This window comes from Mustela nigripes, chromosome 6 (genome assembly GCF_022355385.1).
Source record: "Mustela nigripes isolate SB6536 chromosome 6, MUSNIG.SB6536, whole genome shotgun sequence".
NCBI classification, from domain to species: domain Eukaryota; kingdom Metazoa; phylum Chordata; class Mammalia; order Carnivora; family Mustelidae; genus Mustela; species Mustela nigripes.
In genome coordinates this window covers 7,147,692-7,170,764 of record NC_081562.1, presented here as the reverse complement: position 1 = coordinate 7,170,764, position 23,073 = coordinate 7,147,692, and the positions used below count along the sequence as shown (strand labels likewise).

At 58.1% G+C, this 23,073-nt stretch overlaps 1 protein-coding gene and 1 long non-coding RNA gene across 6 annotated transcripts in view; one reads left to right on the top strand and one right to left on the bottom strand.

Annotated features, from left to right (window-relative positions):
* The window catches only part of ZC3H7B (zinc finger CCCH-type containing 7B), a 58,691-nt gene extending 39,903 nt beyond the window's left edge, over positions 1–18,788 (top strand). For 2 of the 5 annotated variants that reach the window (XM_059401917.1, XM_059401918.1), the window contains exons 11-23: positions 214–302; positions 1,047–1,209; positions 2,592–2,753; positions 4,983–5,188; positions 6,237–6,337; positions 7,629–7,810; positions 9,962–10,047; positions 13,748–13,881; positions 14,076–14,181; positions 14,326–14,434; positions 15,110–15,243; positions 15,377–15,540; positions 15,923–18,788. In XM_059401917.1, coding sequence (XP_059257900.1) covers positions 214–302; positions 1,047–1,209; positions 2,592–2,753; positions 4,983–5,188; positions 6,237–6,337; positions 7,629–7,810; positions 9,962–10,047; positions 13,748–13,881; positions 14,076–14,181; positions 14,326–14,434; positions 15,110–15,243; positions 15,377–15,540; positions 15,923–16,169 — 1,883 coding nt within the window. In that variant the 3' untranslated portion in view covers positions 16,170–18,788. The remainder of the gene's footprint in view (positions 1–213; positions 303–1,046; positions 1,210–2,591; positions 2,754–4,982; positions 5,189–6,236; positions 6,338–7,628; positions 7,811–9,961; positions 10,048–13,747; positions 13,882–14,075; positions 14,182–14,325; positions 14,435–15,109; positions 15,244–15,376; positions 15,541–15,922) is intronic. The other 3 variants (XM_059401919.1, XM_059401921.1, XM_059401920.1) reach the window with 3 other exon arrangements.
* LOC132019185 (uncharacterized) lies at positions 18,298–23,062 on the bottom strand. The gene is made up of 2 exons (XR_009404716.1): positions 22,964–23,062; positions 18,298–19,910 (listed from the first exon to the last, which is right to left on the bottom strand). It is a non-coding gene; the product is annotated as an uncharacterized LOC132019185 (long non-coding RNA).
* Between the last annotated feature and the right edge of the window lie 11 nt (positions 23,063–23,073).

The window sequence follows — 23,073 nt, the reverse complement described above, 5'->3', positions numbered from 1 at the left end:
GGGCTTTCTTCCGGGGGCAGTGGGGGCCGAGGCAGGTGTAAGACAGGCTGCTCATGCTCAGTCTGGGACACTGCTCTGCCCCTGGGCAGTGGCCTTGAGGGTAGGGTCAGGAGATCAGCACAAACAGTAGAGGCTGTGTGGCCCGGGTAGTTTTGACAAGTTAGAAATGCCTACGAGAAAGTCCTCAGAAAACTTCTCATCCCTTCGGGGCAGGACGGGTGACCCCTGTGTCTTCTTGCCCAGAGGAAACCAACTCACAGGACCATCGTCCCCCAAGTGGTACTCAGAAACCAGCCCCCTCGGTGAGTGCTTGGCGCAGATCTGTGACCAGGTACCCTGTGCCCTCTCCGGTGGAAGGGAAGTGGGGGTCGGCTCCAGAGTGGAAGTGAGCCTTCCGCATGGGATGGGGTCCTGCACCCCCCAAGGAGAGGCACCCTCAGAATGGCCTCTGCCTAGCCCTTCCAAACTGAGCTACATGCTGGGAGGGCGAGCTGAGGGCACGGCCCAAACCTTGTCTGACAGAAGAGGACATTGAGGCTCAGGGCTTAAGTTACTTCTCCAGGGTTAGTTACATCCCTGTTCTCGGGACTCATCTCATTCTGTTTAGGAGAGCCCTAGCAGGCAGCCTGCCCTCTGCACTCTGGCCTCAGCCTAGACACTAGCTGTGTGGCCCTGGGGAAGTAACCTAACCTCTCTGGGTCTTGCCTTTTTCCCCATCTGCTGATGCCCTGGGGGCTTGGGAAGTAGAGGCCGGGAGTGGGGAGCGGATGTGCGTAGGCCCCGATTGGGGCCATTCCTGTTTCTCTGCTTTCATGTTAGGCTTTTGCTCAAGGGAAGGTTCTGGGCCAAGATTAGTGTCACCCACGCACCCCCTCAAGGCGAGTTCAATCCCAATGTTACAGATTCTTGGATCACGTTATAAGGAATTTCCTTATTTAAAGAATTCCCTAGCCAGTAGGGTAGGAGAAAGGGGTGGGTCCTGGGCTACAGTTCTGCTCTTGGGTAGGATGGGGGGGTCATAGAGCCCCCCAACCTCTGGTGCCCAGGCTGGCTTCAGTGGCTCCAGCCAGGGTCCGGTGCCCAAGATGGCCAACCTCCTCCTGTCACAGCCCGAGCCCTCCATGCCCAACACCGCCTTGCTCATCAAGAACCCCTTGGCTGCCACCCATGAGTTCAAGCAAGCCTGCCAGCTCTGCTACCCCAAAACAGGTAATGTGACTCCTTCATATTCCTCTACCCCTCCGCCCAGAGATACTGGGAATCCGGAATAGCCTCTGGGGTGACAGAGCCCTAGTGTACCAGTCAGAGGAAAATGGGAAAACAAGAGCCCCTCTGTGTATTTTGAGCAGGTGGGGAGTTGGGGGAAGGTGTAGAACATGGGGTTCTGGGGCTTTCAAAATTGCCACAAAGGGTAGAGGAGCAGAAGCTAGGAGTCTCCCCAGCCTCCGGGCTGCTCCTTCACAAGCCCAGGACCAGAGCTGAGTTGTGCCGCTCTCTCATGGGAGTCAGGGGCTGCTGCATCGCAGCCTCCCACAGCCCAGAGGCTGCTGCACGGCCATGGGATGGCGTCCAGCTGGCTGCGGCAGGAACACGTTAGCCCACACCTCGTGCCACCTCCGATTCACCATCCACTTCTCCCACAAGAACATCTCTCTGGGTGGATACAAACCTGGCCTGGAACCCTGGAGGCAAAGGAGTCTGGGAAATGTAGTTCCTAGATTCCCAGCTCCCAGATCCAAGGGAGGTGACAGAAGCCATTCACAGTAGATGCCCAATGCTGGGAGACAGTTTTCAGCACATCTGGAATCTTAGAATTCTAGTCTGAGACTATTTGCCAGAATCCCGGACATTTTAGTGCAATATTATTTTGGGAGGCCAAGTTTAAAAGTCTTAGCAATCTAGGATTCTCCATCTGAGGGGTATGAGTTGACAGGACCTCAGAGGCTGTCCAGTTGTTGTCCACACACTGCAGGATCTTCCCCTTCACCCCTGGCCACATGCATGTCACCCCTGAGAGTCCTCCCAGCAAAACGCCCATGGACCTGCAGGGGCGGGGAGCAGGGCGCCATCTTGCTGGATGGCTGCGCCCATGATAAAGTCTTTCCTCACACGGACCTCAGGCTGCCTCCCCAGTCCACACACCCGCGGCCTCTCACGCCCTGTGGACTGCGCAGCTGGTGCTGGCACGGCCAGGTCGCATGGCGTCCCCTGCGGGGCTATTTCCCCATTGTCAGTGGGGAGGAGGCCCTGGGTCAGAGACTTGACCGAAGCAGAGCTGGCAGCGTGAATTCGAGCAGTGCCCTTCCACGCAGGATGAGAAAGGGACGGGCCTGCTCTCTGCCAGGTGCTGTCTTCCTCATTCCTTCTAGAGAAATCCTGGAGAGTCTGAGTGGTGATGAAAGGGGGGGTGGGTTCTAGAAAGGGGTCCTTGGAGGGGCCCCCTGTCTCTAGGGAGCACCTGGCGAGGAAAGGAGACCCAGCTGACGGAGGGAGATTTTTAGGCAAGGGTCCAAGTCCCACTGCTTGAGACCATCAGCTGTTACCCTTCAGCCCTCCACCTGAAATCTGTCTCTGTCCATGTGTCCCCGCAGGGCCCAAGGCGGGCGACTACACCTACCGCGAGGGCCTTGAACACAAGTGTAAGCGGGACATCCTGCTTGGCCGGCTCCGGAGCTCCGAGGACCAGACCTGGAAGCGGATCCGGCCCCGGCCCACCAAGACCAGCTTTGTGGGCTCCTACTACCTGTGCAAAGGTGGGTGCGCCGCGGCGGGGGCCGGCAGTGTGGCCAGGGCCTAGCTCCTCTCACACCCAGCCTTGGCTCTGCCCTTCCTCACCGGTGGGCGGAGGAAGACATTCATCGAGGAGTCATCCCACAGCAGAATGAGCATCTAGGCCCTGTCTTGACAGCTCCGCAGACTGGGGGAGAACATTTGAGATGTTCCATTCCAGCGAAAGCCCCTAAACTGAGCGTGAGAGCCAGGCAGTCCGTGGAAAGCGGTTGCTGTCACAGCTGCAGGGGCCCGAAGGACTGTGGGAAGGATGTGGGGAGAAGCCACGTAAAGCACATAGGACTGGTACATAGTAGAGTAAACAGATTGATAAGTATTAGCTTTTAAATGTTACTTTGTGGGGCGCCTGGGTGGCTCAGTGGTTTAAGCCGCTGCCTTCGGCTCAGGTCATGATCTCAGGGTCCTGGGATCGGGTCCCGCATCGGGCTCTCTGCTCGGCAGAGAGCCTGCTTCCCTCTCTCTCTCTCTGCCTGCCTCTCCATCTACTTGTGATTTCTCTCTGCCAAATAAATAAATAAAATCTTAAAAAAAAAAGACAGTTATTAAAAAATAAATAAATAAATAAATGTTACTTTGTTGCCGTTGTCCCCACTTCTGGCTCATGGCGACATGGCCGGTATTTAATGGACGTTTGTCGGGTACCTTGCTTGCCAACTTCGATTTCCCAAGCAAGCGTCTTGGAGCAGTCTTCACGGCTCTCTACAAGTAGTCACGACATTGCTGGGCAATTCTAGTGTTGCCCTTCTGTACCCACCATCACGCATCCTCACAACTCAGGGCTGGGAAGCTGAGGCTTCAGGAGGCTCCGCCTTTGTCCCTCAACCCAGCCGGAGGCTGTAGCCCTAGGCTCTCTGGACCAGCGACCTGTCCTCCCAGCAGGATCTTAAGGACATGTCGCTTCTGGGCTTGAAGGCCTCAGTCAGCCCTCCCCTGGCCAGTGTAGATGAAGTCCATACTCTCTGAGGCTTACAAGTCCCCCGTCTGTAAGCACCCAGAACCCGGACTCCTTTGCACACTTGATCTTGATCTTGAACGTGATCAAGCAGCACCCAGATCTTGGGAAGCCTTTCCATACAGGGTTCCCGCCCGGTGCAGAGCTGGTTCGGGCACAGAGCAGCCAGTGGTGACCATCTGTCCACTGGCTCCCTTGTCCTTGTGTGCCAGCAGCCTGGCAGGAGGGTGAGGCAGGGCAGACTTAGAGTGTGAGCAGGGGAGAGAAAGAAAAACCCTCTCCGCCACCAGGAGATGGCAGGGCTCCAGGTTGTGAGCCTGCTGCCCTCCCAACTCCCTGGTTTCCAGGAGCATTTTTTTGTTTTTTGTTCTCTGTTTTTTTTTTTTTTTGGTATTTATTTATTTATTTATTTATTTATTTTATTTTAAGATTTATTTGACAGAGAGACAGCCAGAAAGGGAATACAAGCAGGGGGAGTGGGAGAAGGAGAAGGAGAAGCAGGCTTCCTGCTGAGTAGAGAGTCTGACTTGGGGCTTGAACCCAGGACCCTGGAATCATGACCTGAGCTGAAGGCAGACGCTTAAGGCCTGAGACACCCAGGTGCCCCATGCTTTCTGTTTTAAAGTAGGTTCCACACCCAGCGTGGGGTTTGGACTCCCGGCCCCGAGATCAAGAGTTACATGCTCTACCGATTGAGCCAGCCAGGCGCCCTTGGTCCCCAGGGGCTTTATTATTTCACTTAATCTGTACAACAACCCAATTGTCTCTGTTTATGGGACAGACAGCTGAGGAATAACAGGGACTCCCAGCCCAAGTCTGCCAGATTCCAAGGCCCAGGCCCTTAACCAGTGGTATTTTCCTGGTGCATAATGAGAGTAAAACCCCGTGTGTTTATTTCGAGGCTGTGTTCATCTGCAAAGCCCTTCATCCTACCTCTCATCCTGCCCGACCCCCAGAAGGCAGCTTTGTGGGGTGGTAGAGTGCGCTGACCGCATCCTTGGTGGATGGAAAAGGCAGGCACTGCCCTCAGCATGGGTGTGGAGCGGAGGAGGGACCTGGCCCGGGAAGGGCTTTCCCCAGCTCTGTGGCTTGGCCCCACCCGAGTCCCGAGCAGCAGCCCCCCCGCCCCCCGGCCACGTTGGGGATGAGCCTGAGTCCCGCCTGCTGCAGCAGAGGTGCTGGGGGCTCTGCGGGCTACCGTCCCGCCTGGCAGAACGTGTGTCCTGTTGCCTCTTTGCAGACATGATTAACAAGCAGGACTGTAAGTACGGGGATAACTGCACCTTCGCCTACCATCAGGAGGAGATCGACGTGTGGACAGAGGAGCGGAAGGGCACCCTCAACCGTGACCTTCTCTTTGACCCGCTGGGGGGCGTCAAGCGCGGCAGCCTCACCATCGCCAAGCTCCTTAAGGAGCACCAGGGCATCTTCACTTTCCTCTGTGAGGTACCCGCTGTGAGGACCCCCACCTCTTGCCTACTGTGCTGTCCCACTTGCCTGCCACCCCACAGTCAATGGCGTGGATGGCACTGGGGAGGGGCTCCCTGGAGTGCCCTGTTATCAGATGTCAGTCCTGGCACCTGGCCGTTTGGGAGGCCTGACTTGAGAATCAGTAGGTGCTTGGACTGCCAGAAAGGCCCATAGGACCCTGTCTCGCTCAAGAAAAGAAAGAGAGTCCTGCCCGCTCTTTCCAAATGGCCATCAGAGGCCAGGGTGGGCACCAGGTGCTGTACGTACTTGCCCTCCCCACATCTCCTTGTCCAGCTGTGCGGGCTCCGGTGCCCAGCACGTCTCCCTGCCCACTTGCCTGCCTGTATCCAGGCTGTCCCCTCTCCCGGGAGTGCCCTCCCTGTGTTCCCATATCTTGGACGCTCTGAGGCTCAGCTCTGATCCCAGCAGCTCTGCCAAGTTGTCATAAATTCCTTCCCCAGAGCTGCCACAGCAGACCCTGCCGGCCCCCGGCTTCCCTGCCTGATCGGAGCATGTTGAGGGCAGTGTCAGGGTCAGATCCCTCTCCACGTGGAGCCAGAGGTCTGGATCCAGGTTGCTGGCAGGGTTGGTGCTGCTCAGCCCAACCTTGACCCAGTGCACAGCCAGCCCTTCCCCCCGCAACTCTCAGAGCAGGTGGACTGGCCGCTCCCTTCAGAGCTCCCAGCCAACAGCTGCATGTACTTTCCAAAGCATTTGCAGTTCTGTTGTGTCCTTTCTGAGCTTCCCAGTGGACCTGTGGGACAGCAGGCACGGTCACCCCAGTTTCCAGCTGAGGAAACTCAGGCCCAGAGACCTAGAGTTGCACCCTGCCCCAGGCATCTGGAGTGGTGGGACCCCAGAGACACAGCCCAGGCTATCCAGGGGCCAGAGTCAGAGAGGTGGGAGCCACAGAGCCTGAGGTGCCCTTTCTCACTCCCCTGACTTAGAGCAGGGCTAGCGGGGACCCAGTCTACCCCTCCCGGGGTGGCTGTACTAGGTCCCAGCCCCTCTCCTCCCCGGGCAGATCTGCTTTGACAGTAAGCCCCGGATCATCAGCAAAGGCACCAAGGACTCTCCGTCGGTCTGCTCCAACCTGGCTGCCAAGCACAGCTTCTACAACAACAAGTGAGTAGGACCCACAGCCTGGGGCTAGGAGCAAAGGCCCACGGAGAGCCGGGGTGGTTCAGATCCCTGGGGAGCAACTGATGGGTGGATCTAGGGTGCCAAGGCGAGGTGCAGAATTTAGGGCTCAGAGCCAGCATCTTACAGTCTCTGTTGTACTGATGGGGCTTGGAAGTAGCTCACTCAGTAGGCACGTGAGAGGCCACTTCTCTGACTCCCATCCGGTGCCCCCCACTCCCATGACATTGGCAGCAGACAATGAGTAGGAGGGTCTTGGTCAGGCCTGGCACCCACCTTTGCTCCCTCTGACTCCCCTTGGCTCCCCCCACATGGATGATTAGAGCCCTGGGCCCTGAGTCAGACAAACCTGGGTCCTCTCCCAGCCTGGTCAATGCCTGTTTCATGTCCTGTGGCCCTTGGTTTTCCTGTCTGGGAAGTTGATGATGAAGCCAATCTTCTAGGGTTGTCGTTATCGTCGTTAAAATCCTGTCCCACAATTCTAATATATTTGACTTGTGTTTTATCTTAACCACCAGACTATTCCTTCTGTAGCTCAGGAGAGCACCCCTTGCCCCCAGCGGCTCAAAATACCCTATCATCTTTGTGTTGTCGCTGCGGTTCTATGGGTTCTGTATTTTCCTTACTCCCCTCCGAATCTGGCTGGATTGCAGAATTAACGGTTTTGTGTGTGTGTGTTAAGATTGATTGATTGATTTGAGAGAGAGAGAAAACATGAGTGGGAAGGGTCAAGGCAGAGGGAAAGAGAGTCTCAAGCAGAGTCCATGCTGGGCGGGAGCCCCACGCTAGGCAGGAGCCCCACGCGGGGCTCTGGCCCACGACCCCCAGATCGCAACCTGCAGAGTTACCTCTATGATTATGAAATACAAACTAGAGAACAACAACAAATAAAATAAAATAAAATGCTGTCCCAGAGGAGGTGCTGGAATCCTGCTTCTCTGGTTCTGGGGCATCAGGCTGGGAACCTGCTTGTCTTTCCCCCCCATCTGACCCCCCCCCCCCCCCCCCGCCGGCACTCCCTTCTCCCAGCCTCCTAGCAGGTGGGATCTGTGGCCTCCCGCTGGCAGTGCCACCTTGGAGCTGGCCCTGGATTGAGGCCAGGAAAGGAACACACCGCCAGGACGGCCTGAGTGTAGGACCCCCACCTCTTGCCTACCGTGCTGTCCTATTTTGGAAGCCTTTTAATAGGGCAGGAAGCCCCTCCCCTTAGGCTTGCGCTGTACCTGAGGGACTCCAGCCTGCATCGTGCCCCTCCGCCCTGCCCTCTGCCTGCCAGGTGCCTGGTGCACATCGTCCGCTCCACCTCCCTCAAGTACTCCAAGATCCGCCAGTTCCAGGAGCATTTCCAGTTCGACGTGTGCCGCCACGAGGTGCGCTACGGCTGCCTGCGGGAAGACAGCTGCCACTTCGCCCACAGCTTCATCGAGCTCAAAGTCTGGCTGCTGCAGCAGTACTCAGGTGAGGGGGCTGGGCAGGGGCGGCCAGGGGGTAGGGGAGAGGCGCAGGATTGGCCCGAGGGTAGATGGGCCAGCCCTGGGCAGGTGGCAGAGGGAGGTCACAAGGGGCAGTTACTGGGGGGGGGGGGGCTCTGCAGGAGCTGTCCCCCCACCCCCCAGACATCAGGGAGATCACAAAGGACACAAAGGCTCTGCTCTCAGGGAGCCTCCCACTCCAGAAAGATCTTGGGTTTTTCCCTGGACCGAGCACTGCCGGGGGAACACACGTAGAAAGGGAGAGGAGGCAGAGCCCCGTTGCCCGGTTGGTCACCAGTGGGTCACTTCCCCTCACTGAGTCTCCATTTGTCAACCCCTGTGACCTGGTGATCGTACCCTCCACCTTGTGGCGCCTGGGCGGCTCAGCGGTTAAGGGTCTGCCTCCAGCTCCGGTCCTTGCTCTCCGGGAACATCTGCGATCTATAAGTAAGGGCAAGGCAGGCCGTGTAACCAGTAGTATAAATCCCACGTTCCATCTGTTCTAGGACACAGGTTTCCCCCACTGTGTGCTGTAATGCAATTTAGCAGCACTGTTTTGGATGTAACATAAAATAACGGTGCATCTGACAATTGATGTCCTCTTCGAGTTGATGAAACAGGCTTATGTAATTTCAGACGTGCTCAGCGCTGAGAGGAAAGTAAAGCAAAGCAAAGGGCTGGGGAGGGCCTCAGGCTGGGGCATTCGGGATAAGACGGTCAGGGAGGGCCTCCTGGGGAGGTGGTGTTGGAGCGAGGAAGGGTAGGGCGGGCACGCCGGGCAGAGGGAAGAGCAAGGCTGGAGGCCTTGAGGCAGGAGCCAGCTTGGTACAGAAACACTGCCCGGGAGAGCGGAGCTGCTTAGTGCCTGGCAGGAAGAGGTTGGTAGGGACCCAAGGGTGTAGCAGTCTCTAGGTCGTGCATAGAGTCGGGATTGTTCTGAATATGCAAGGTCTGGAGGGATTGGGCGGGGGGTGGAGGTATATGATGGATCAATATTTTTTAAAAGTCGCTCTGGCTCCTGGGTGGAGAATAGAGGGGTGAGGGCGAACAGTGGGGGAGCAGGGAAGGTGTGGCCCAGGCCAGGGCGACAGTGGCGGCGGTGGAAGGAATGAGCCCATTCTAGGGATATGTTGATGGTGGAGCCAGCAGTTGCTGTCGATGGAGCAGATATGAAATAGGAGACAAATAGGAGACCTGGCATCCAGGTCACCGCACGGTTTCTGAGCAGAGTAACCGAAGGATGGGGTTGGTCTGTTCTCAGAAGGGGAGGCTGTAGGAGGACCAGGGGTGGGGGGGGGGGGGGGGCGCATCCCATTAGGCTCAGTGTGGGACGAAGGGCGTTTGAGCTGCCTCTTGGACGTCAAGTGGAAATGTGGAGCAGGCAGCTGGCTGGGGAATTTTGGAAGTCACAGGTGAGGTCTGGGCTGTATTTGGGAATCCTCAGCAAGAAAATGGGTATCAGGTACAGTGCCTGGCCCAGAGTAAGTCTCCAGTGACCAGCGGTCACCATGGAGCAGTATCCATAGGACAAGGTCAAAAGGAAATCAGTCTGAGAAAGGGACTGGAGGAGACGGGAGAGGCTCCAAGCTGTGCCTCAGAGGCTGGGTTCCACCGTCAGCAGTTGGACTAGGAAGGTCTGGGCCACCAGGTTCGGGTGTCTGGCCCTTTGCTGACCTTAAGCAAAGAGCAGTGGCCCCTCATCGAGCTAGAGAGCCAGGCTGGGCCAGGTGTGGAGCCCTGAAAACAGCGGGCTAGGGGCTGCCAAGCAGCAGTCAGGCCTGAGACCCTGCTGAGGGAGGGGGGCTGAGTAGCTGGGGAGACCCTGGCATGAGGGCAGGGGCGTCCCCCTACCCTGCCGCAGGCCCAACACCTTTCTCCTGCATCTCCCCACTCTTGGCTGCATGGATTCTCCCGCTCCCTGTGAGGGCTTGGAGCAGGTCCTCCCTCCATTCCCAACTGAACAGAGAGGCCCAGAGAGGATGAGTGTGTTCCCTGCTCCGTGTGTCTCTCCATGGCGGGGCCTGGCTGGGGAGTGGGACTCCTTGGGCCTGGGCCCAGGTGGGACCCTGCCGATCCCCTGCCTCTCTCCTCGCTGAGCTCCTTCACGGACGCCCGTGTCTGGTCCCGCCCTCCACAGGCATGACCCACGAAGACATCGTCCAGGAATCCAAGAAGTACTGGCAGCAGATGGAAGCCCACGCCGGGAAGGCCAGCAGTGGCTTGGTGAGGCGCTGGGTTGGCGCTGGGGGTGGGATCCGGTCTCCGGGGGCCACTCTCCATCCCTGTAATGGAGCCTCTTTTCAGACGTACCCAGAAAATTACCAGAATGGTACAAAGAATTCCTGTGTACCCGTTTCTAGGTTCCCCAGATAATAACCCATTTTACCACATTCTACACTTGCTTCACCCTACGTGTGTGTGTGTGTACATCCACACATAAACATTTGTGTACAATTATATACATATCTTCTTCTGAACTGTTTGAGGGTGAGTTATAGTCGTGATGCCGTATCACCCCTAAATACTCTGGTGTCTGTTTCATAAAAATAAGGCCACGGTCTTACATAATAACCACAGGACAATGGCATCACAGAACTAACATTGGGATAATTTTTCAGATTATGGTGTCCCATTAGTTAGATTTTGTGAATCATCCCGAAATCCCAAGTGACACTGCATTCATTAGTTGTGTCTGTCTAATTACTCTCTCTCTCTCTCTTTTTGAAGATTTTACTTATTTATTTGAAAAAGTTAGAGGGACAGAGAGTGCACAAGCAGGGAGGAGGGGCAGAGGGAGAAGGAGAAGGGACCCCAACTGGGGACTCGATCCCAGGACCCTAAGATCATGACCCGAGCCGAAGGCACATGCTTAACCAACTAAGCCACCCAGGTGCCCCATCTCATTTCCTTTAATCTAGAGCAGTCCCCTGGCCTTTCTTGTCCTGCACGGCATTGATGGTTTTGAAGAGCAGCTGTCTTGTACAAGGCTCACTCGTTTGGGATTGTCTGATGGTTCCAGAATCCCAGAGCTGGTGTTATGTTCTCAGCTCTGTCCTCAGGAGGGTGTGTCCCTTTAGTGGTGATTATTTGGTTAGACGCACCTGCCCTGTAGAAGTTTCTCTACTGTGAAGTTATGTTTTCCCCCTTTGTAATGCAAAAGCGTCTTCTAGGGAGGGTCCCTGACACCCGTGTCAATATCCTGGTTTTCCTTCCCACGGGTCGTATCACCTCCCATCCGTCCCTGTCCAGTGTCCCTGAAGAAGTGAGCTGCGGCACTGTGGCATTTGCAGATGGGGAAACTGAGTCTCAGAGCATGCTAGAGACTAACCTGGGGGCACACTCAGTGGTGTAAATGCCTGGTTCTCTGACGTCGCTCTGTTCCCCTACCACCCAACCCCATCCCCACTTCCCCTGAGGATGCCTCACCCATAAAATGGGGACCATATCCCTGCCTGGTGTGTCTCTGGGTGGGCGTGAGGGTCACAGACGCTGACCAGGCTGCAGCTTGCCGCGACCCTGCACTGCACTGGGCCCTGTGCCCTCCCTAATCCTCCTATCATCCCCAAGAGGTGGGGACCACTATAGCCCTGGATTACAGCGGGGACAGGAGGGTGGTCTCGGGCCCAAGAGATAGTGTGAGGCGAGACCTCCGTGCCATCTGCACATGAGGGACAACCCCTTCCCCAGGCCAGGCCCACCCACTGGTCGCTTTGGGAGGAGGCTGGCCCCCTGGGCCCCACTGAGGCCAGCATGGGGGTGGGAGTGAACCAGGGAGCAGGGCAGGCTGGCCCCCAGGACTGCCTGGTCCCCTGGGAACATCTACCCCCCCGCTCTCTCCCCCTAGCCTGTCTTTTTGCTCCTTTTTCTTTCTCTCCCTCCTCTGTCCCTTCCTGTGCTCTTCTCCCTCCCCCCTCCCTGCCATGTGGTTTGGGTTTTGTTCCTGGCCAGGATCCCGGCTGAAAAGCAGTGAGGGGCTTGGCTTGGACCTCCAGTGTTCTCTTCAAGGACTGACCCCTCACTACCTCTCACCCCTTCTTCCTCCTCACGGCTGCCGCCAGGGTCCCCAGGTGTCCCGATGGGTTTCCACCCCCTCTTGCTGCCAGGGGCCCCACCGAGCCCACCCAAGACACCCCCTTTGGGCCTGGCTCTGGAGCAGGGCTTCTGCGCCAGGCTTGGCCACGACTAGGGCATGTGGCATCTTGCTTGCTTGCCATCTGAGGGCGGGGCCGGCAGCCCTGCGAGGCCTGTGAGCCCGAGTAGAAGCTGCTCGGGCCCCGTGCCCACGGCTCCGCAGCTGTGCCGTCCCACAGAGAGGCACAAGCACCTGCCTCTCGCCAGGTTCCTGTCCTCAGGCCACTTACCCGGGAGTGGCTTAGCAACCTCGCAGAGCCTCTGCTTTTATCCAGTCACATGGGAATGACCCCACCTACCCTCCACCCCCACTAGGGCTGCCGCCAGGAGCTGCTGAGGCTCTAGGGTTGTGAAAAGGGAAGTTCAGGGGCGCCTGGGTGGCTCAGTGGGTTAAAGCCTCTGCCTTCAGCTCAGGTCATGATCTCGGGGTCCTGGGATCGAGCCCCGCATCGGGCTCTCTGCTCTGTGGGGAGCCTGCTTCCTCCTCTCTCTCTGTCTGCTTCTCTGCCTACTTGTGATCTCTGTCAGGTAAATAAATAAAACCTTTAAAAAAAAAAAAAAAAAAAAAAAAAGGGAAGTTCAGTGAACTGGCAAGGCTGCCCATGAGAGCCGTCCCCACTTACCTCGTCTGTGAAATGGGTCCCCTCAGGCTTCTGTGAGAATCCAGTGGAACACCTGGAAATCTGGAGTGGTGTGGAGAACCTCTTGCCCACTCCTAGCCCATTGCGTGCCCCAGTTACGAAGGTCTCCTTTTTCCTTGTCACCGAGGTGACATGGAGGTCATCCTGGGGCCGAGCCAGGCTGCAAGTCGTCTCCAGCACCAGGCCAGGGGTCAGTGAACACACGTAGACAGAACCCCTTCCTGCTCAAAGACAGGCCCTGAACTAGGGAGTGCCAGGCACACAGGGGGCTCCCATGGTGGGGGACATGTGTCCTCTTCCAGCCTGCGGGGGAGAGCGCTGCCTGGAGGTGTGACCCCCCCATCTGTGGCTCCAGGGAGGAGAGGGGTGCTCTAGGTCACAGGAAAGGCAGTAGGTTAGCCAACCTAGCTGCGTGAGGGGGTTGAAGGGGGCAGAAGACAAGCCTGCTTGGGCATTTTTCCCACCTTTCACCCCCCCCATCCCAGGGGTGCAGAAGACTAGGCTGTCCTGCCTGCCAAGGCAAGGCTAGAGAAGAAGATGGACAGTGAACATGGTGGGGCCCGAGGGGGTCCAGGGCTGCCCGGAAGTCTGTGCCACCCCCCAAGGCAGGCTCCTGTGTGAGCGGCTTCCCGCCCAGGCCCTGCTGTCCCCCGGGGCCCGGGCCTCATGTCAAGCTGAGCTGACCAATGTGAGGCAGTTTAGGTAGAGTGGGAGCTTCTAGGATGGGCAGCTGCCCCTTAGGAGTGCTCCAGGGAAGGCTTCCTAGAGGAGGTGGGGCTCGAGCTGGGTTTTGAAAGTTTCCAAAATCAGCCTGAAGACGTCTGGAGGAAGGGCATTCCGGGCGGATGGAACAGCATGTGCAGAAACATGCCAGGCGCAGGGAGATGTGAGCAGCTCCAAAGAGCAGACCCGCGGGGACTAGCCTGGCAAGGCAGAGAGTGGTTGCGGGAACCAGGGGGCCTGTCCCAGGCCTGGCTCCCACACTGAGGCCGGGGGCGTGCCTTGTGTGGGGAGGTTACTTCCCTTTGGGAAGTGGTGATGATGGGCTGGCTCATTCTAAGGCTCCAGGTGGCCCTAGCACTCCTGGAGGCCACCTATGGGACAGACCCCAGGCGTCAGCCTGGATAACTCCCAGCCCTTTTGCCCCACAGGGTGCCCCTCGGACACACGGGCCCAGCACCTTCGACCTGCAGATGAAGTTCGTGTGTGGCCAGTGCTGGAGGAATGGGCAGGTGGTGGAGCCTGACAAAGACCTCAAGTACTGCAGTGCCAAGGCCCGGCACTGGTGAGCCGGGCGGGGGCTGCGGGGGCACCCATGACCCGGGTGGGAGCAGGGGCTGCGGGGCACCGGTGAGCCGGGCGGGGGCGGGGCCTGAGGGGGCACTGGGGAGCCAGGTGGGGGATGCCCAGCAGAGCTGCCCGAGGATGGAGGCCGGGGCTGTCCCCCGGGCCTCCCCACAAGCCACCTCTGTCCTGCAGCTGGACCAAGGAGCGGCGGGTCCTTCTGGTGATGTCGAAGGCCAAGAGGAAATGGGTGTCCGTGAGGCCGCTGCCTTCCATTCGCAACTTCCCACAGCAATACGATGTGAGGGCCCGGAGCGGGGAGCAGGGTGGTGGCAGGAGCTCAGGTGTGGGGGGGACTGAGGCGCCCCAGGAGGGCCTGCCTGCCGCCCGGGGCTGTGCAGACCGTGGCAGGACTCAGCCGGCTCTCCCCACGCCCACCTTGCAGCTCTGCATCCACGCGCAGAACGGCCGCAAGTGCCAGTACGTGGGGAACTGCTCCTTCGCACACAGCCCGGAGGAGAGGGACATGTGGACGTTCATGAAGGAGAACAAGAGTGAGGGCAAGAGGGGCGCCGGGGTGGCTCCGTGGGGTAAAGCCTCTGCCTTTGGCTCAAGTCATGATCCCAGGGTCCTGAGATCGAGCCCCACATCGGGCTCTCTGCTCAGCGGGGAGCCTGCTTCCTCCTCTCTCTCTGCCTGCCTCTCTGCTTACTTGTGATCTCTGTCTGTCAAGTAAATAAATAAATAACCTTTAAAAAAAAAAAGAAGAGGGGCGCCTGGGTGGCTCAGTGGGTTAAGCCGCTGCCTTCAGCTCAGGTCATGATCTCAGAGTCCTGGGATCGAGTCCCACATCGGGCTCTCTGCTCAGCAGGGAGCCTGCTTCCCTCTCTCTCTCTCTGCCAGCCTCTCTACCTACTTGTGATCTCTCTCTGTCAAATAAATAAATAAAATCTTTAAAAAAAAAAAAAAAAAAAAAAAAAAGAAGAAGCATGAGGGCAAGAGCAGGCCCAGTGCCCCCCGCGGTGCCAGACCCTCTCAGCAGGCCCAGGAGCACCTGCTCCCTCTTCCTTTGCCACCCCAGGCCGTCCCCTCTCTGTGTCTTCTCTTGCTGACTGGGCAGCCCAACAGCAAGGCCTGGGGTGCCCCCAGCTCACGGGTCCGGGGGTGGGGGGATCGGGGCAGAATGGAGGGAGGCTCCCTTCCCACCAGGCACCTCTCTTCCCCTCCAGTCTTGGACATGCAGCAGACCTATGACATGTGGCTGAAGAAACACAACCCAGGGAAGCCAGGGGAAGGGACCCCGATCAGTTCTCGGGAAGGGGAGAAGCAGATCCAGATGCCCACAGACTACGCCGACATCATGGTAACAGCCTGCTTTGGCCGGGGTCTGAGGCTGATCTGGGAGGGCGTGGGGCGGGGCCGGCGTCCCCGGGCCGGGGGGTGGGGAAGTGGGCCGGGGAGCAACGAGTGGGCACCCATGGCAGCTGTGCCCCCAGATGGGCTACCACTGCTGGCTCTGCGGCAAGAACAGCAACAGCAAGAAGCAGTGGCAGCAGCACATCCAGTCTGAGAAGCACAAGGAGAAGGTCTTCACCTCCGACAGCGACGCCAGCGGCTGGGCCTACCGCTTCCCCATGGGGGAGTTCCGGCTCTGCGACAGGTGCTCCCTGGGCGGCCGGGGCCATGGGGCGGGCTCGGCGGGACCTGGCAGGCAGCGGGGTAAACCTGAGATGAGCCTGTGTCCAGCCCTGGCTCTCCCTGGCCTGGAGATAGCAGCACGCAGAGGGGGGTGTCCCTCCAGGGGACAGCTGCTCCTGGGTGTGCGGAGCATGGGGGCAGGGCGGGGTGGGGTGGGCTCAGAACTGCCAGACCCCCGCCAGGAGCCCTGGGGCAGATCCCAGAGTGGGCTGGGACGGGCCAGCTTTCATCAGGACCCAGGTGCCCAGGGAGAGGCTTGTCTTCGGGGGAGGTTAAGCCACGGGTCCACAGCTGGTGGTGGAAAGGGTGTGGGGCGTGGGCAGTGAGCCTCCTGCTGCCCACAGGCTCCAGAAGGGCAAGGCCTGCCCAGATGGGGACAAGTGCCGCTGCGCTCACGGGCAGGAGGAGCTCACCGAGTGGCTGGACCGGCGCGAGGTGCTGAAGCAGAAGCTGGCCAAGGCCCGCAAGGATATGCTTCTGTGCCCACGGGACGACGACTTTGGCAAATACAACTTCCTGCTGCAAGAGGATGGGAATCCTGTTGGTGCCGCCCCGGAAGCCCCTGGGGCCGCCGCTGTCACCGGGGAGTAGGGCCAGCTCTGGGCCCTCGGGTGAAGTCCTAGGGTCGGGGGCAGGGGTGGGGACAGAGGGCCTGATAGGAGGTCCAGGGCAGGCTAGGGCTGGGGGTGGGGGGCCGCCCTCCTCAGGCAGCCCCCGGCCCCCTGGGGCCCTGTCCATCCTCTCTGCCCCCACCACCTGTGTGCATACCCAGGTGCACGTGCTGCAGCCCTAAGCGGTCCCAGGGTCCTCATCCTGCTGGAACCCCGGGCAGATACCCCCCAACCCCCGGCTCTTCTGGTTGGGGAGGGAGGGGCCTGGCCAACCCCTCCAGCTTCAGCCTACAGCTTTAACTTCTGTCTGGTCCTAAAGGGGGCCCAAAGCTCAGGGCTGGGGAGCCTGGGGTCCCCACTTGAATCTGCAGCGGGAGAGTCTTCTCCCTGCCCCACCCTCCCCCCATCCTCACCTCCCCTGGAGGGGAGGGCACATCAGGACACAACAGAGGGCTGGAGGCCCCAATTAGCTTTAAAATGCAGCCCCAGGATGGAGCTGGGAACACAGTACAGGTGGCTCGCCCTCTGGGGCCTCAGTTTCCCCTGTGGTTGGAAGAGTGGGAGGGGCTGGGCTTGATGATCTCTGGAGCTTCTCCAGTCAGGCCACCAGCCCAGCCCTGTTCCTGTGGGCCACGGAATGTGGACTGTAGGTGCTCAGAGTCCTTGGAGATGACTCCGCCCAAAAGCCCTTACTGCAGAGAGGGAGACAAAGACCCGGGAAGGGGGGGTGATCCGCCAGGCTCTCCAGCCCAGGGCACGGGGTAGAGCCTGGAGGCACACTGTAGTCGAAAGGTTGAAGACCAGATGTCTGCTGGACCCTCCACGCTCTGGGCAGGTCCAGGACCGTCTCCAAATCAGTGTGGCGTTGGGTCCCAGGCAGCGCCCCCTGTGGGCTGAGGAAGGAAGGCTCAGGAGGCTGGTCGTGTCAGCACCCTGCAGAGGGACTGTCCCCTCCTTAGGATGGTGGTGGGGAGTGTGACAGCAGGTTACTTCCCACGCCCACTTAGGGTACTGGTAACGGGCTGGGCACCCACGGTCGCACCTTCTGCAGGATGAACCGGAAGGCAGGGGAAGTGCGGGGCTCAGGGAGCACGGAGAGAAGGGAAACGCAGCTGGGCACCCAGCACGGCCCTCTCCTCCTCTCCCCAGACCTGGACGTACAGTTGTGCCTGTCTGTCCTGGCCTTCCCTGATTCCCTGCCCCGCCAGCTGCCTGGGACCTCAGCCGACCCCCAGCCCCTGCCCCTAGCCACTAAGCCCTGTCCCATCTGTCTCGTCTGACTTGTCTGCGTGCGCCCCTTCCTCTCCATCCCACTCCCTATGGGCAGACCCAGCCTCTCCTGGTTCCCAAGACATTCCAGATTGTCCCACGCGGTTGGCACAAAGAGTGGGGCCCCCCCGGAAGGAACCGGGGACCACAGCTGGAGTCCGGGGTGGGGGGGGGGTGAGACAGAATGGAATGCCCCTCATTTCTCCTCAAGCAAGGATCGATAGTGAGCGATGATGTGGTTCTGGGCACCCGCGCACAGAGAACCCTGTTTCTCTAGCCATCACTGCCCAGCCTTCCCCAGTAACCATGGCATGCACCCTTTCCTCTCCCTGCGCCCTTCCCCCAGCGGGCCGCACCCCGGTGCAGGCAGCGTGACTGGAGGGAAGGAGAGACCACACCCAAGGTGAGGGCCGTGGCCGTGGCCGTGAATGTCAATGACACTTGTTTTCCCTGATCCGTGGTGTTGCAGTCTGTCGTCACCAGCCTCGTTTTTAGTGTGTATATATGTCGCCCCTGTGATGCATATATACACAGGTATTAAATATATCGCTCTATATAATATTATATATGTGTGTGGTATCCAAGGAATGACTTCTAATGAGGGCTAAAGATAAAGAATTTGGCCAGAAAATGCAGCCATCCTGGTGTAATTAAGAGGGGTTTTTCAGATGCAGGGACTTAGAGCCGTGGGTTGGAGGGGGGTTGGCAGCGGGGGTGGGAGGGGCCCCGCCTGGGCCCAGTTTCCAGACCATTCTGGCCTCGCTGGGAGAGAGCAGTAGTGCTCCAGGAAAGGAAATGATTGGTGTTTGTCTCCCGCCCAGAAGAATAGAATTAGAGTCCAGATTTTTCTTCTTCAACCTGTTACCCACCCAGGGGCCCTTGGGATCTAGGGCTCCCTGGCCTGGCCAGAGATGGATCCCCCCTGCCCTGGGTTGGGAAGAGAGCAAGAGGCAGGGGGTTAGTGGGGACAGGAGTCCACTTTGAACGATGAGGGTGATTATTTCAGTCATGACCCCGACTGGGAGGCTTGGAGAGAGTTGAATCAGGGGCCTGTGCCCACTGCCAGCGGGCAGACGAGACTTCAAACATGGTGGGGTGGGGGGCAGGTGCCCCAACGTGAGTGTCCCTTTGGGGTAGGGGAAAGAGGGATGCTGCATTTCTTAGCTGGGCAGTAATCAATTTAATGGTCCTTTTAAAATGTCTGTGTATTAAAAATTTAAGAATACCACACTTTAATATTAAATATTCATAAGGTCTAGTATCTTGATAATAATGTAGATGTTTTAATAACAATTTTTGTCCTTCTTAAAATAAAATGAAAGAAACTTGATTCTTTTAGCCTTTGTTCTAGAAAATAAATGTGTGCACTTTGACCTCTCCCCCTCCCCCCGCCCAGGTGTTGCTCCTGTTCCTCCCTGCCTGTCCCTTGTGCCTGGGGGCCTGGGCTGCTTGGTATCTGTGGGGCAGAGCTGGCGCGCTGGGCAGGCCTAAAGGCGGACATTCCAAGGGGTGAGGGGCAGAAGGTCTGTGTCCCTGTGTAAACAGGGCAGCCCAGCTGACCCCAGCTCAGGCAGCACCGCGGCTGGCGGGGACAAGCTGTACTGTGTACAAGTGGGCCCAGCAGCCACCCTTCGCCCTGCTCCAGCCCTCCACTTAGGGCTGTCAGAGGTACCCACCCCTCCCCGCGTCCATCAAGGGCACCGTCTTGAGTTCAGAGGGCTGGCTCTGTGCCCTTTCTGGGTGTGGCTTTTCCAGAAAAGTAAGGGGCCACGCCACGCTTTGGAATAAGATTCTGACTGCACTGGGGACAAGTCGGAGCCCAGATTTCTCATCTTTAAAAAGGGAGAGTGTATTAGATTGGGGATTCTTGAGTAGGGGAAGCCCATCTCTGCTGGGGTGAGAGGTGCTTTTCCAGAACCCCTGCACCCTGCGCGTCGCGGGTGATGGAGGGGAATCCCAACGGGAGGGGCCGCACGTGTTCAAGAAGGAGCGCTCACCCCACGGCTCCCCACGGCTTGCAACTAGTGTGCAGTGGCACCGGGACAGGGGTCCAAGGCCTGTGACTTTTCCAAGGTGGAGTCCTTTGGGTCAGATATGCAGAGGGGCTCAGGGACTTGATGAATGTCCAGATGAGCCGGAGGAACCACCAACTTGACCGAGCGCCTTCTGCGCACAGGCACTGCGGACGGCGTGTCTGTTCCCTACTGCAGTCCTGCACGTTTGATGTCCAGCGCTTACAGATGTTCAGCAGAGGTTCCAACGACCCTCAGAAAGGAGACAGTAAAACAAGAACCACTGGGAACTGAGGGATTGGCAAAGGTCCCTTCGGCACTTATGTTCTGGGGTTCTCAGCACCCCTGGAAACACCAAAGTGGCCCAGCAAGGTACCACCCCCGGAGGAAAAATGCAGGTCCGTCCTTGGGCTGGAGAGATCATGAACCTGCATCCAGACCTGCTCAAACGCAGAAAAATCAAAGAAAGTAAGAAAAGCAGTACCTGGCGGATGAAATTCTTAAGTTCTCTACATTCCCCTACATTCTCTTCTGGTCCTCCTTTAGCTCAAAGGGCTAAACAGTGAGCACCCACTCTATCTCAGGTCCTGGGAACACGGTTCCTGAAGAAAGTGGCTTCCCTTGACTCCACAGTCTGCCAGGGGATACAGACCCATGAGGGAGAGTGTAGGAAGGTAGGACAGGCACAGTGATGGGGGGTACTGCAGGTGTCAGATCCAGGGAGGGCTTCCTGGAGGAGGCAAAAAACCAGAAGAGAGGCTTGAAGAGATAGCCGTATCACTGTCATCGACGTGCACACTCTGTCCTGCATCTGTCTTTTTCTCTGTTGTATTTCATGCGTGCGTCTCCAAGCCCCGGTGAAAGCTACGTATTTACAACCGGTGGCTGACCCTTCCTCCATCAAGGGGCCAGAGCTGGCTTGAGCAGCCTCTGGTTACTGAGCCCTTGGCTGTTTCTGGTCTTCACGCCTGTGGGTAAAGGGGGCAGGGAGCCCCACCACCACTACCATGGGCCCCGGCAGGCTCCTCCTGCCTGCCTCTGGGGAAGCTGCTGCTAGGGAAGGCCACCTGGGCAGGTGGGGTGGCTGTCAGGGACCTGAAGGTGGGTGGGGGGAAACTCTGCACCTCTCTAGAGAAAGCCCTGGAGGACTCTGCCAGAAAGCGCGTCCACGTAACCCCCTACAGCGGGGGGGGGGGGGGGGGGGGGGGGGGTGGATCTACAGCGGGTGTCAGACCTCTGAGCCAGGAAACCGAAGTGCAGACAGTCCCAACATTGCCGCCTGGAGGTCCCCTCCAGAGGTCTCCAGATTTCTCTGCAGGCTCCCCCCTCCCTGTCTTTCCCCTCTCCAGCTGCCTGACCCAGCAACCTGCCGATGTCGCCCCTGCGTGACCACAGGTGACGCTGCCAACTGGATACGCTGGGTGCAGAGGAGGGGGTGCCACGTGGGCTGACTTGTAGTGGCATGAAAATCCCCTAAGGGTAGGGACCTGCCTGGCAGGGAGTGTCACAAGATCTAGGCTGGTGCCAGCTATGCAGTAAGCACTCACGCACGGTCTCAGATACTTAGTACATTTGTACATTGAAAGGCTTCTGCAGAGGGGCGCCTGGGTGCCTCAGCCGGCGAAGCATCTGCTTTTGGCTCAGGTTATGATCCTGGGGTTCTGGGATCGAGCCCTCCCAGGTGGGGCTCCCTGCTCCATGGAGAGTCTGCCTCTCCCTCTCCTCTGCCCCTCCCCCCTGCCCCGTGCTTTCTCTCTTTCTTGCTCTCTCAAATAAATAAATAAAATCTTAAAAGAAGAAGAAGAAGAAAGCGTTCCGCAGAGTTCACGAGGATGAATTGTCATTCGACAGGTGGCTTATTTCTGAGACAGGTAGGCATTTCCTGTTGCCCCTGGAATCGTGCAGTCTGTGGGTGCCCACCCACTCCTCATTCGTGGTGAGCTGCTCTAGCACATGAGGGGGTTCTGGGGCAAGAGTCAGGCCCAGCCTGAAAATCCCAGGTCAGCCTGAGGCAGCCAGCACCCCAGGCCCACCTCACCCTCACCGCCCAGTGTCTCAGAAGCAAAGGGCACTGGAAGGATAAATAAGAAACTAAATTTGTGAGGCACCTGGTTTGCTTGGTGGGTTAAGCCTCTGCCTTCGGCTCAGGTCATGATCTCAGGGTCCTGGGATCAAGCCCCGCATCAGGCTTTCTGCTCAGTGGGGAGCCTGCTTCCTCCTCTCTCTCTCTCTGCCTGCCTCTCTGCCTACTTGTGATCTCTGTCTGTCAAATAAATAAGTAAAATCTTTAAAAAGCAAACAAACAAAAAGAAACGAAGTTTGTTTATGAGGAAGAGGAATGGGGAGGAAGGACAGGAGTAGAAATCAAAAGTGTTGAGCTTTGCACCGTATAATGATTTTTGTATTCAAAACTTGAAATTAATTTGTAATTAATGGGGAAAAGAGCATAGTCGGGGGAGGGCTAGTAGGAAAGAAGGGAGGGTGATCAGAGGACGGGCGGAGGGCTGTTGGGGAGGGGAGTGTCCAGAGAGGTTCCTGGAGAATTTTTGCTTCTTTACGAAGTAGTTTTGGAAAGCTCTAGAAATCATCTACACGGAGGGAACCAAGTGCTTATTGCATCCAGTTTGGAGTGTCAGAAACATGGAACCAGAGCTGAAAGGAGCTTCAGAGGTCACAACACCGAGGAGATTGGGAACTGAGATCCAGAAGAGCCTGGTGGCTTGTTCAAGATCCCACATCAGTGTGTGGCAGAATCGAGAGCCTGACACCATCCCCCAGCCCCACCCCACCGCCAAGTCTGATGTCCGTCTTCAGTGGAGGGGGACATGCAGAACCTTGGCTTTGACCATTCATTCAGGGGTCTAGGGACCACAGAGACCAAGGTCTTGGTGAGAGGGACAGAGAGCAAACAGTCTATTGCCACTAAGGTCCACAGGATGGGCTGGGAAGCAGGACATCACCCAAGAGGAGTCTAAGCCGGGTTTGCAGAGCTGCTCCCTCTCGGGAATGCCTGTTCTGCTTGCCCACCCAGGGCTGGTCTGCCAGGCACCTCTGTTCCCCTCCCCGGAAGACTAAAGGAATCCCAGACTGCAACTTTCCTTGCTTCTTTTAGGAGAGCAAGCTTCGGGCTCTGCTGATGGTGCAAAGTTCCACTTACCCACACCCCGTGCAAACCCCCGTGCCTTGCAGGACACGCGTGCCTTGCATACAGGTGTCAGCGCCGAAGCATGCTAACACCCCTCGAGGCTCCCAGGCTCCCAGGCACATGCGTGAGGCCCCGTCCTGTGCGGGTGTGTGCTAACACTATGTCCTTTGGCTGAGCTGCTGCGGTGCTGGGTGTCGGGTCCCGGCCCACACTGATTCCCAAGGCCGGCCCTGCCCTCTGCAGCGCTGGACCACCCGCACCCCCCCAACCACCCCCTCCCCCCGCCAAGTGTGCCTGAGTGTGCAGTGCACGCTTGCTGTGGGCGGGGAGCCATCTCACTGCTCTCACCTGGCAGGCCCTGGTTATGGCTCCCAGCCTGGGGGAAGAACTTCCCTTTGCAAAGTTAGATAACAGGCCGGCCTCTCCGTCAGAGGATTGGCGCGGGGGCTCCACGTGCT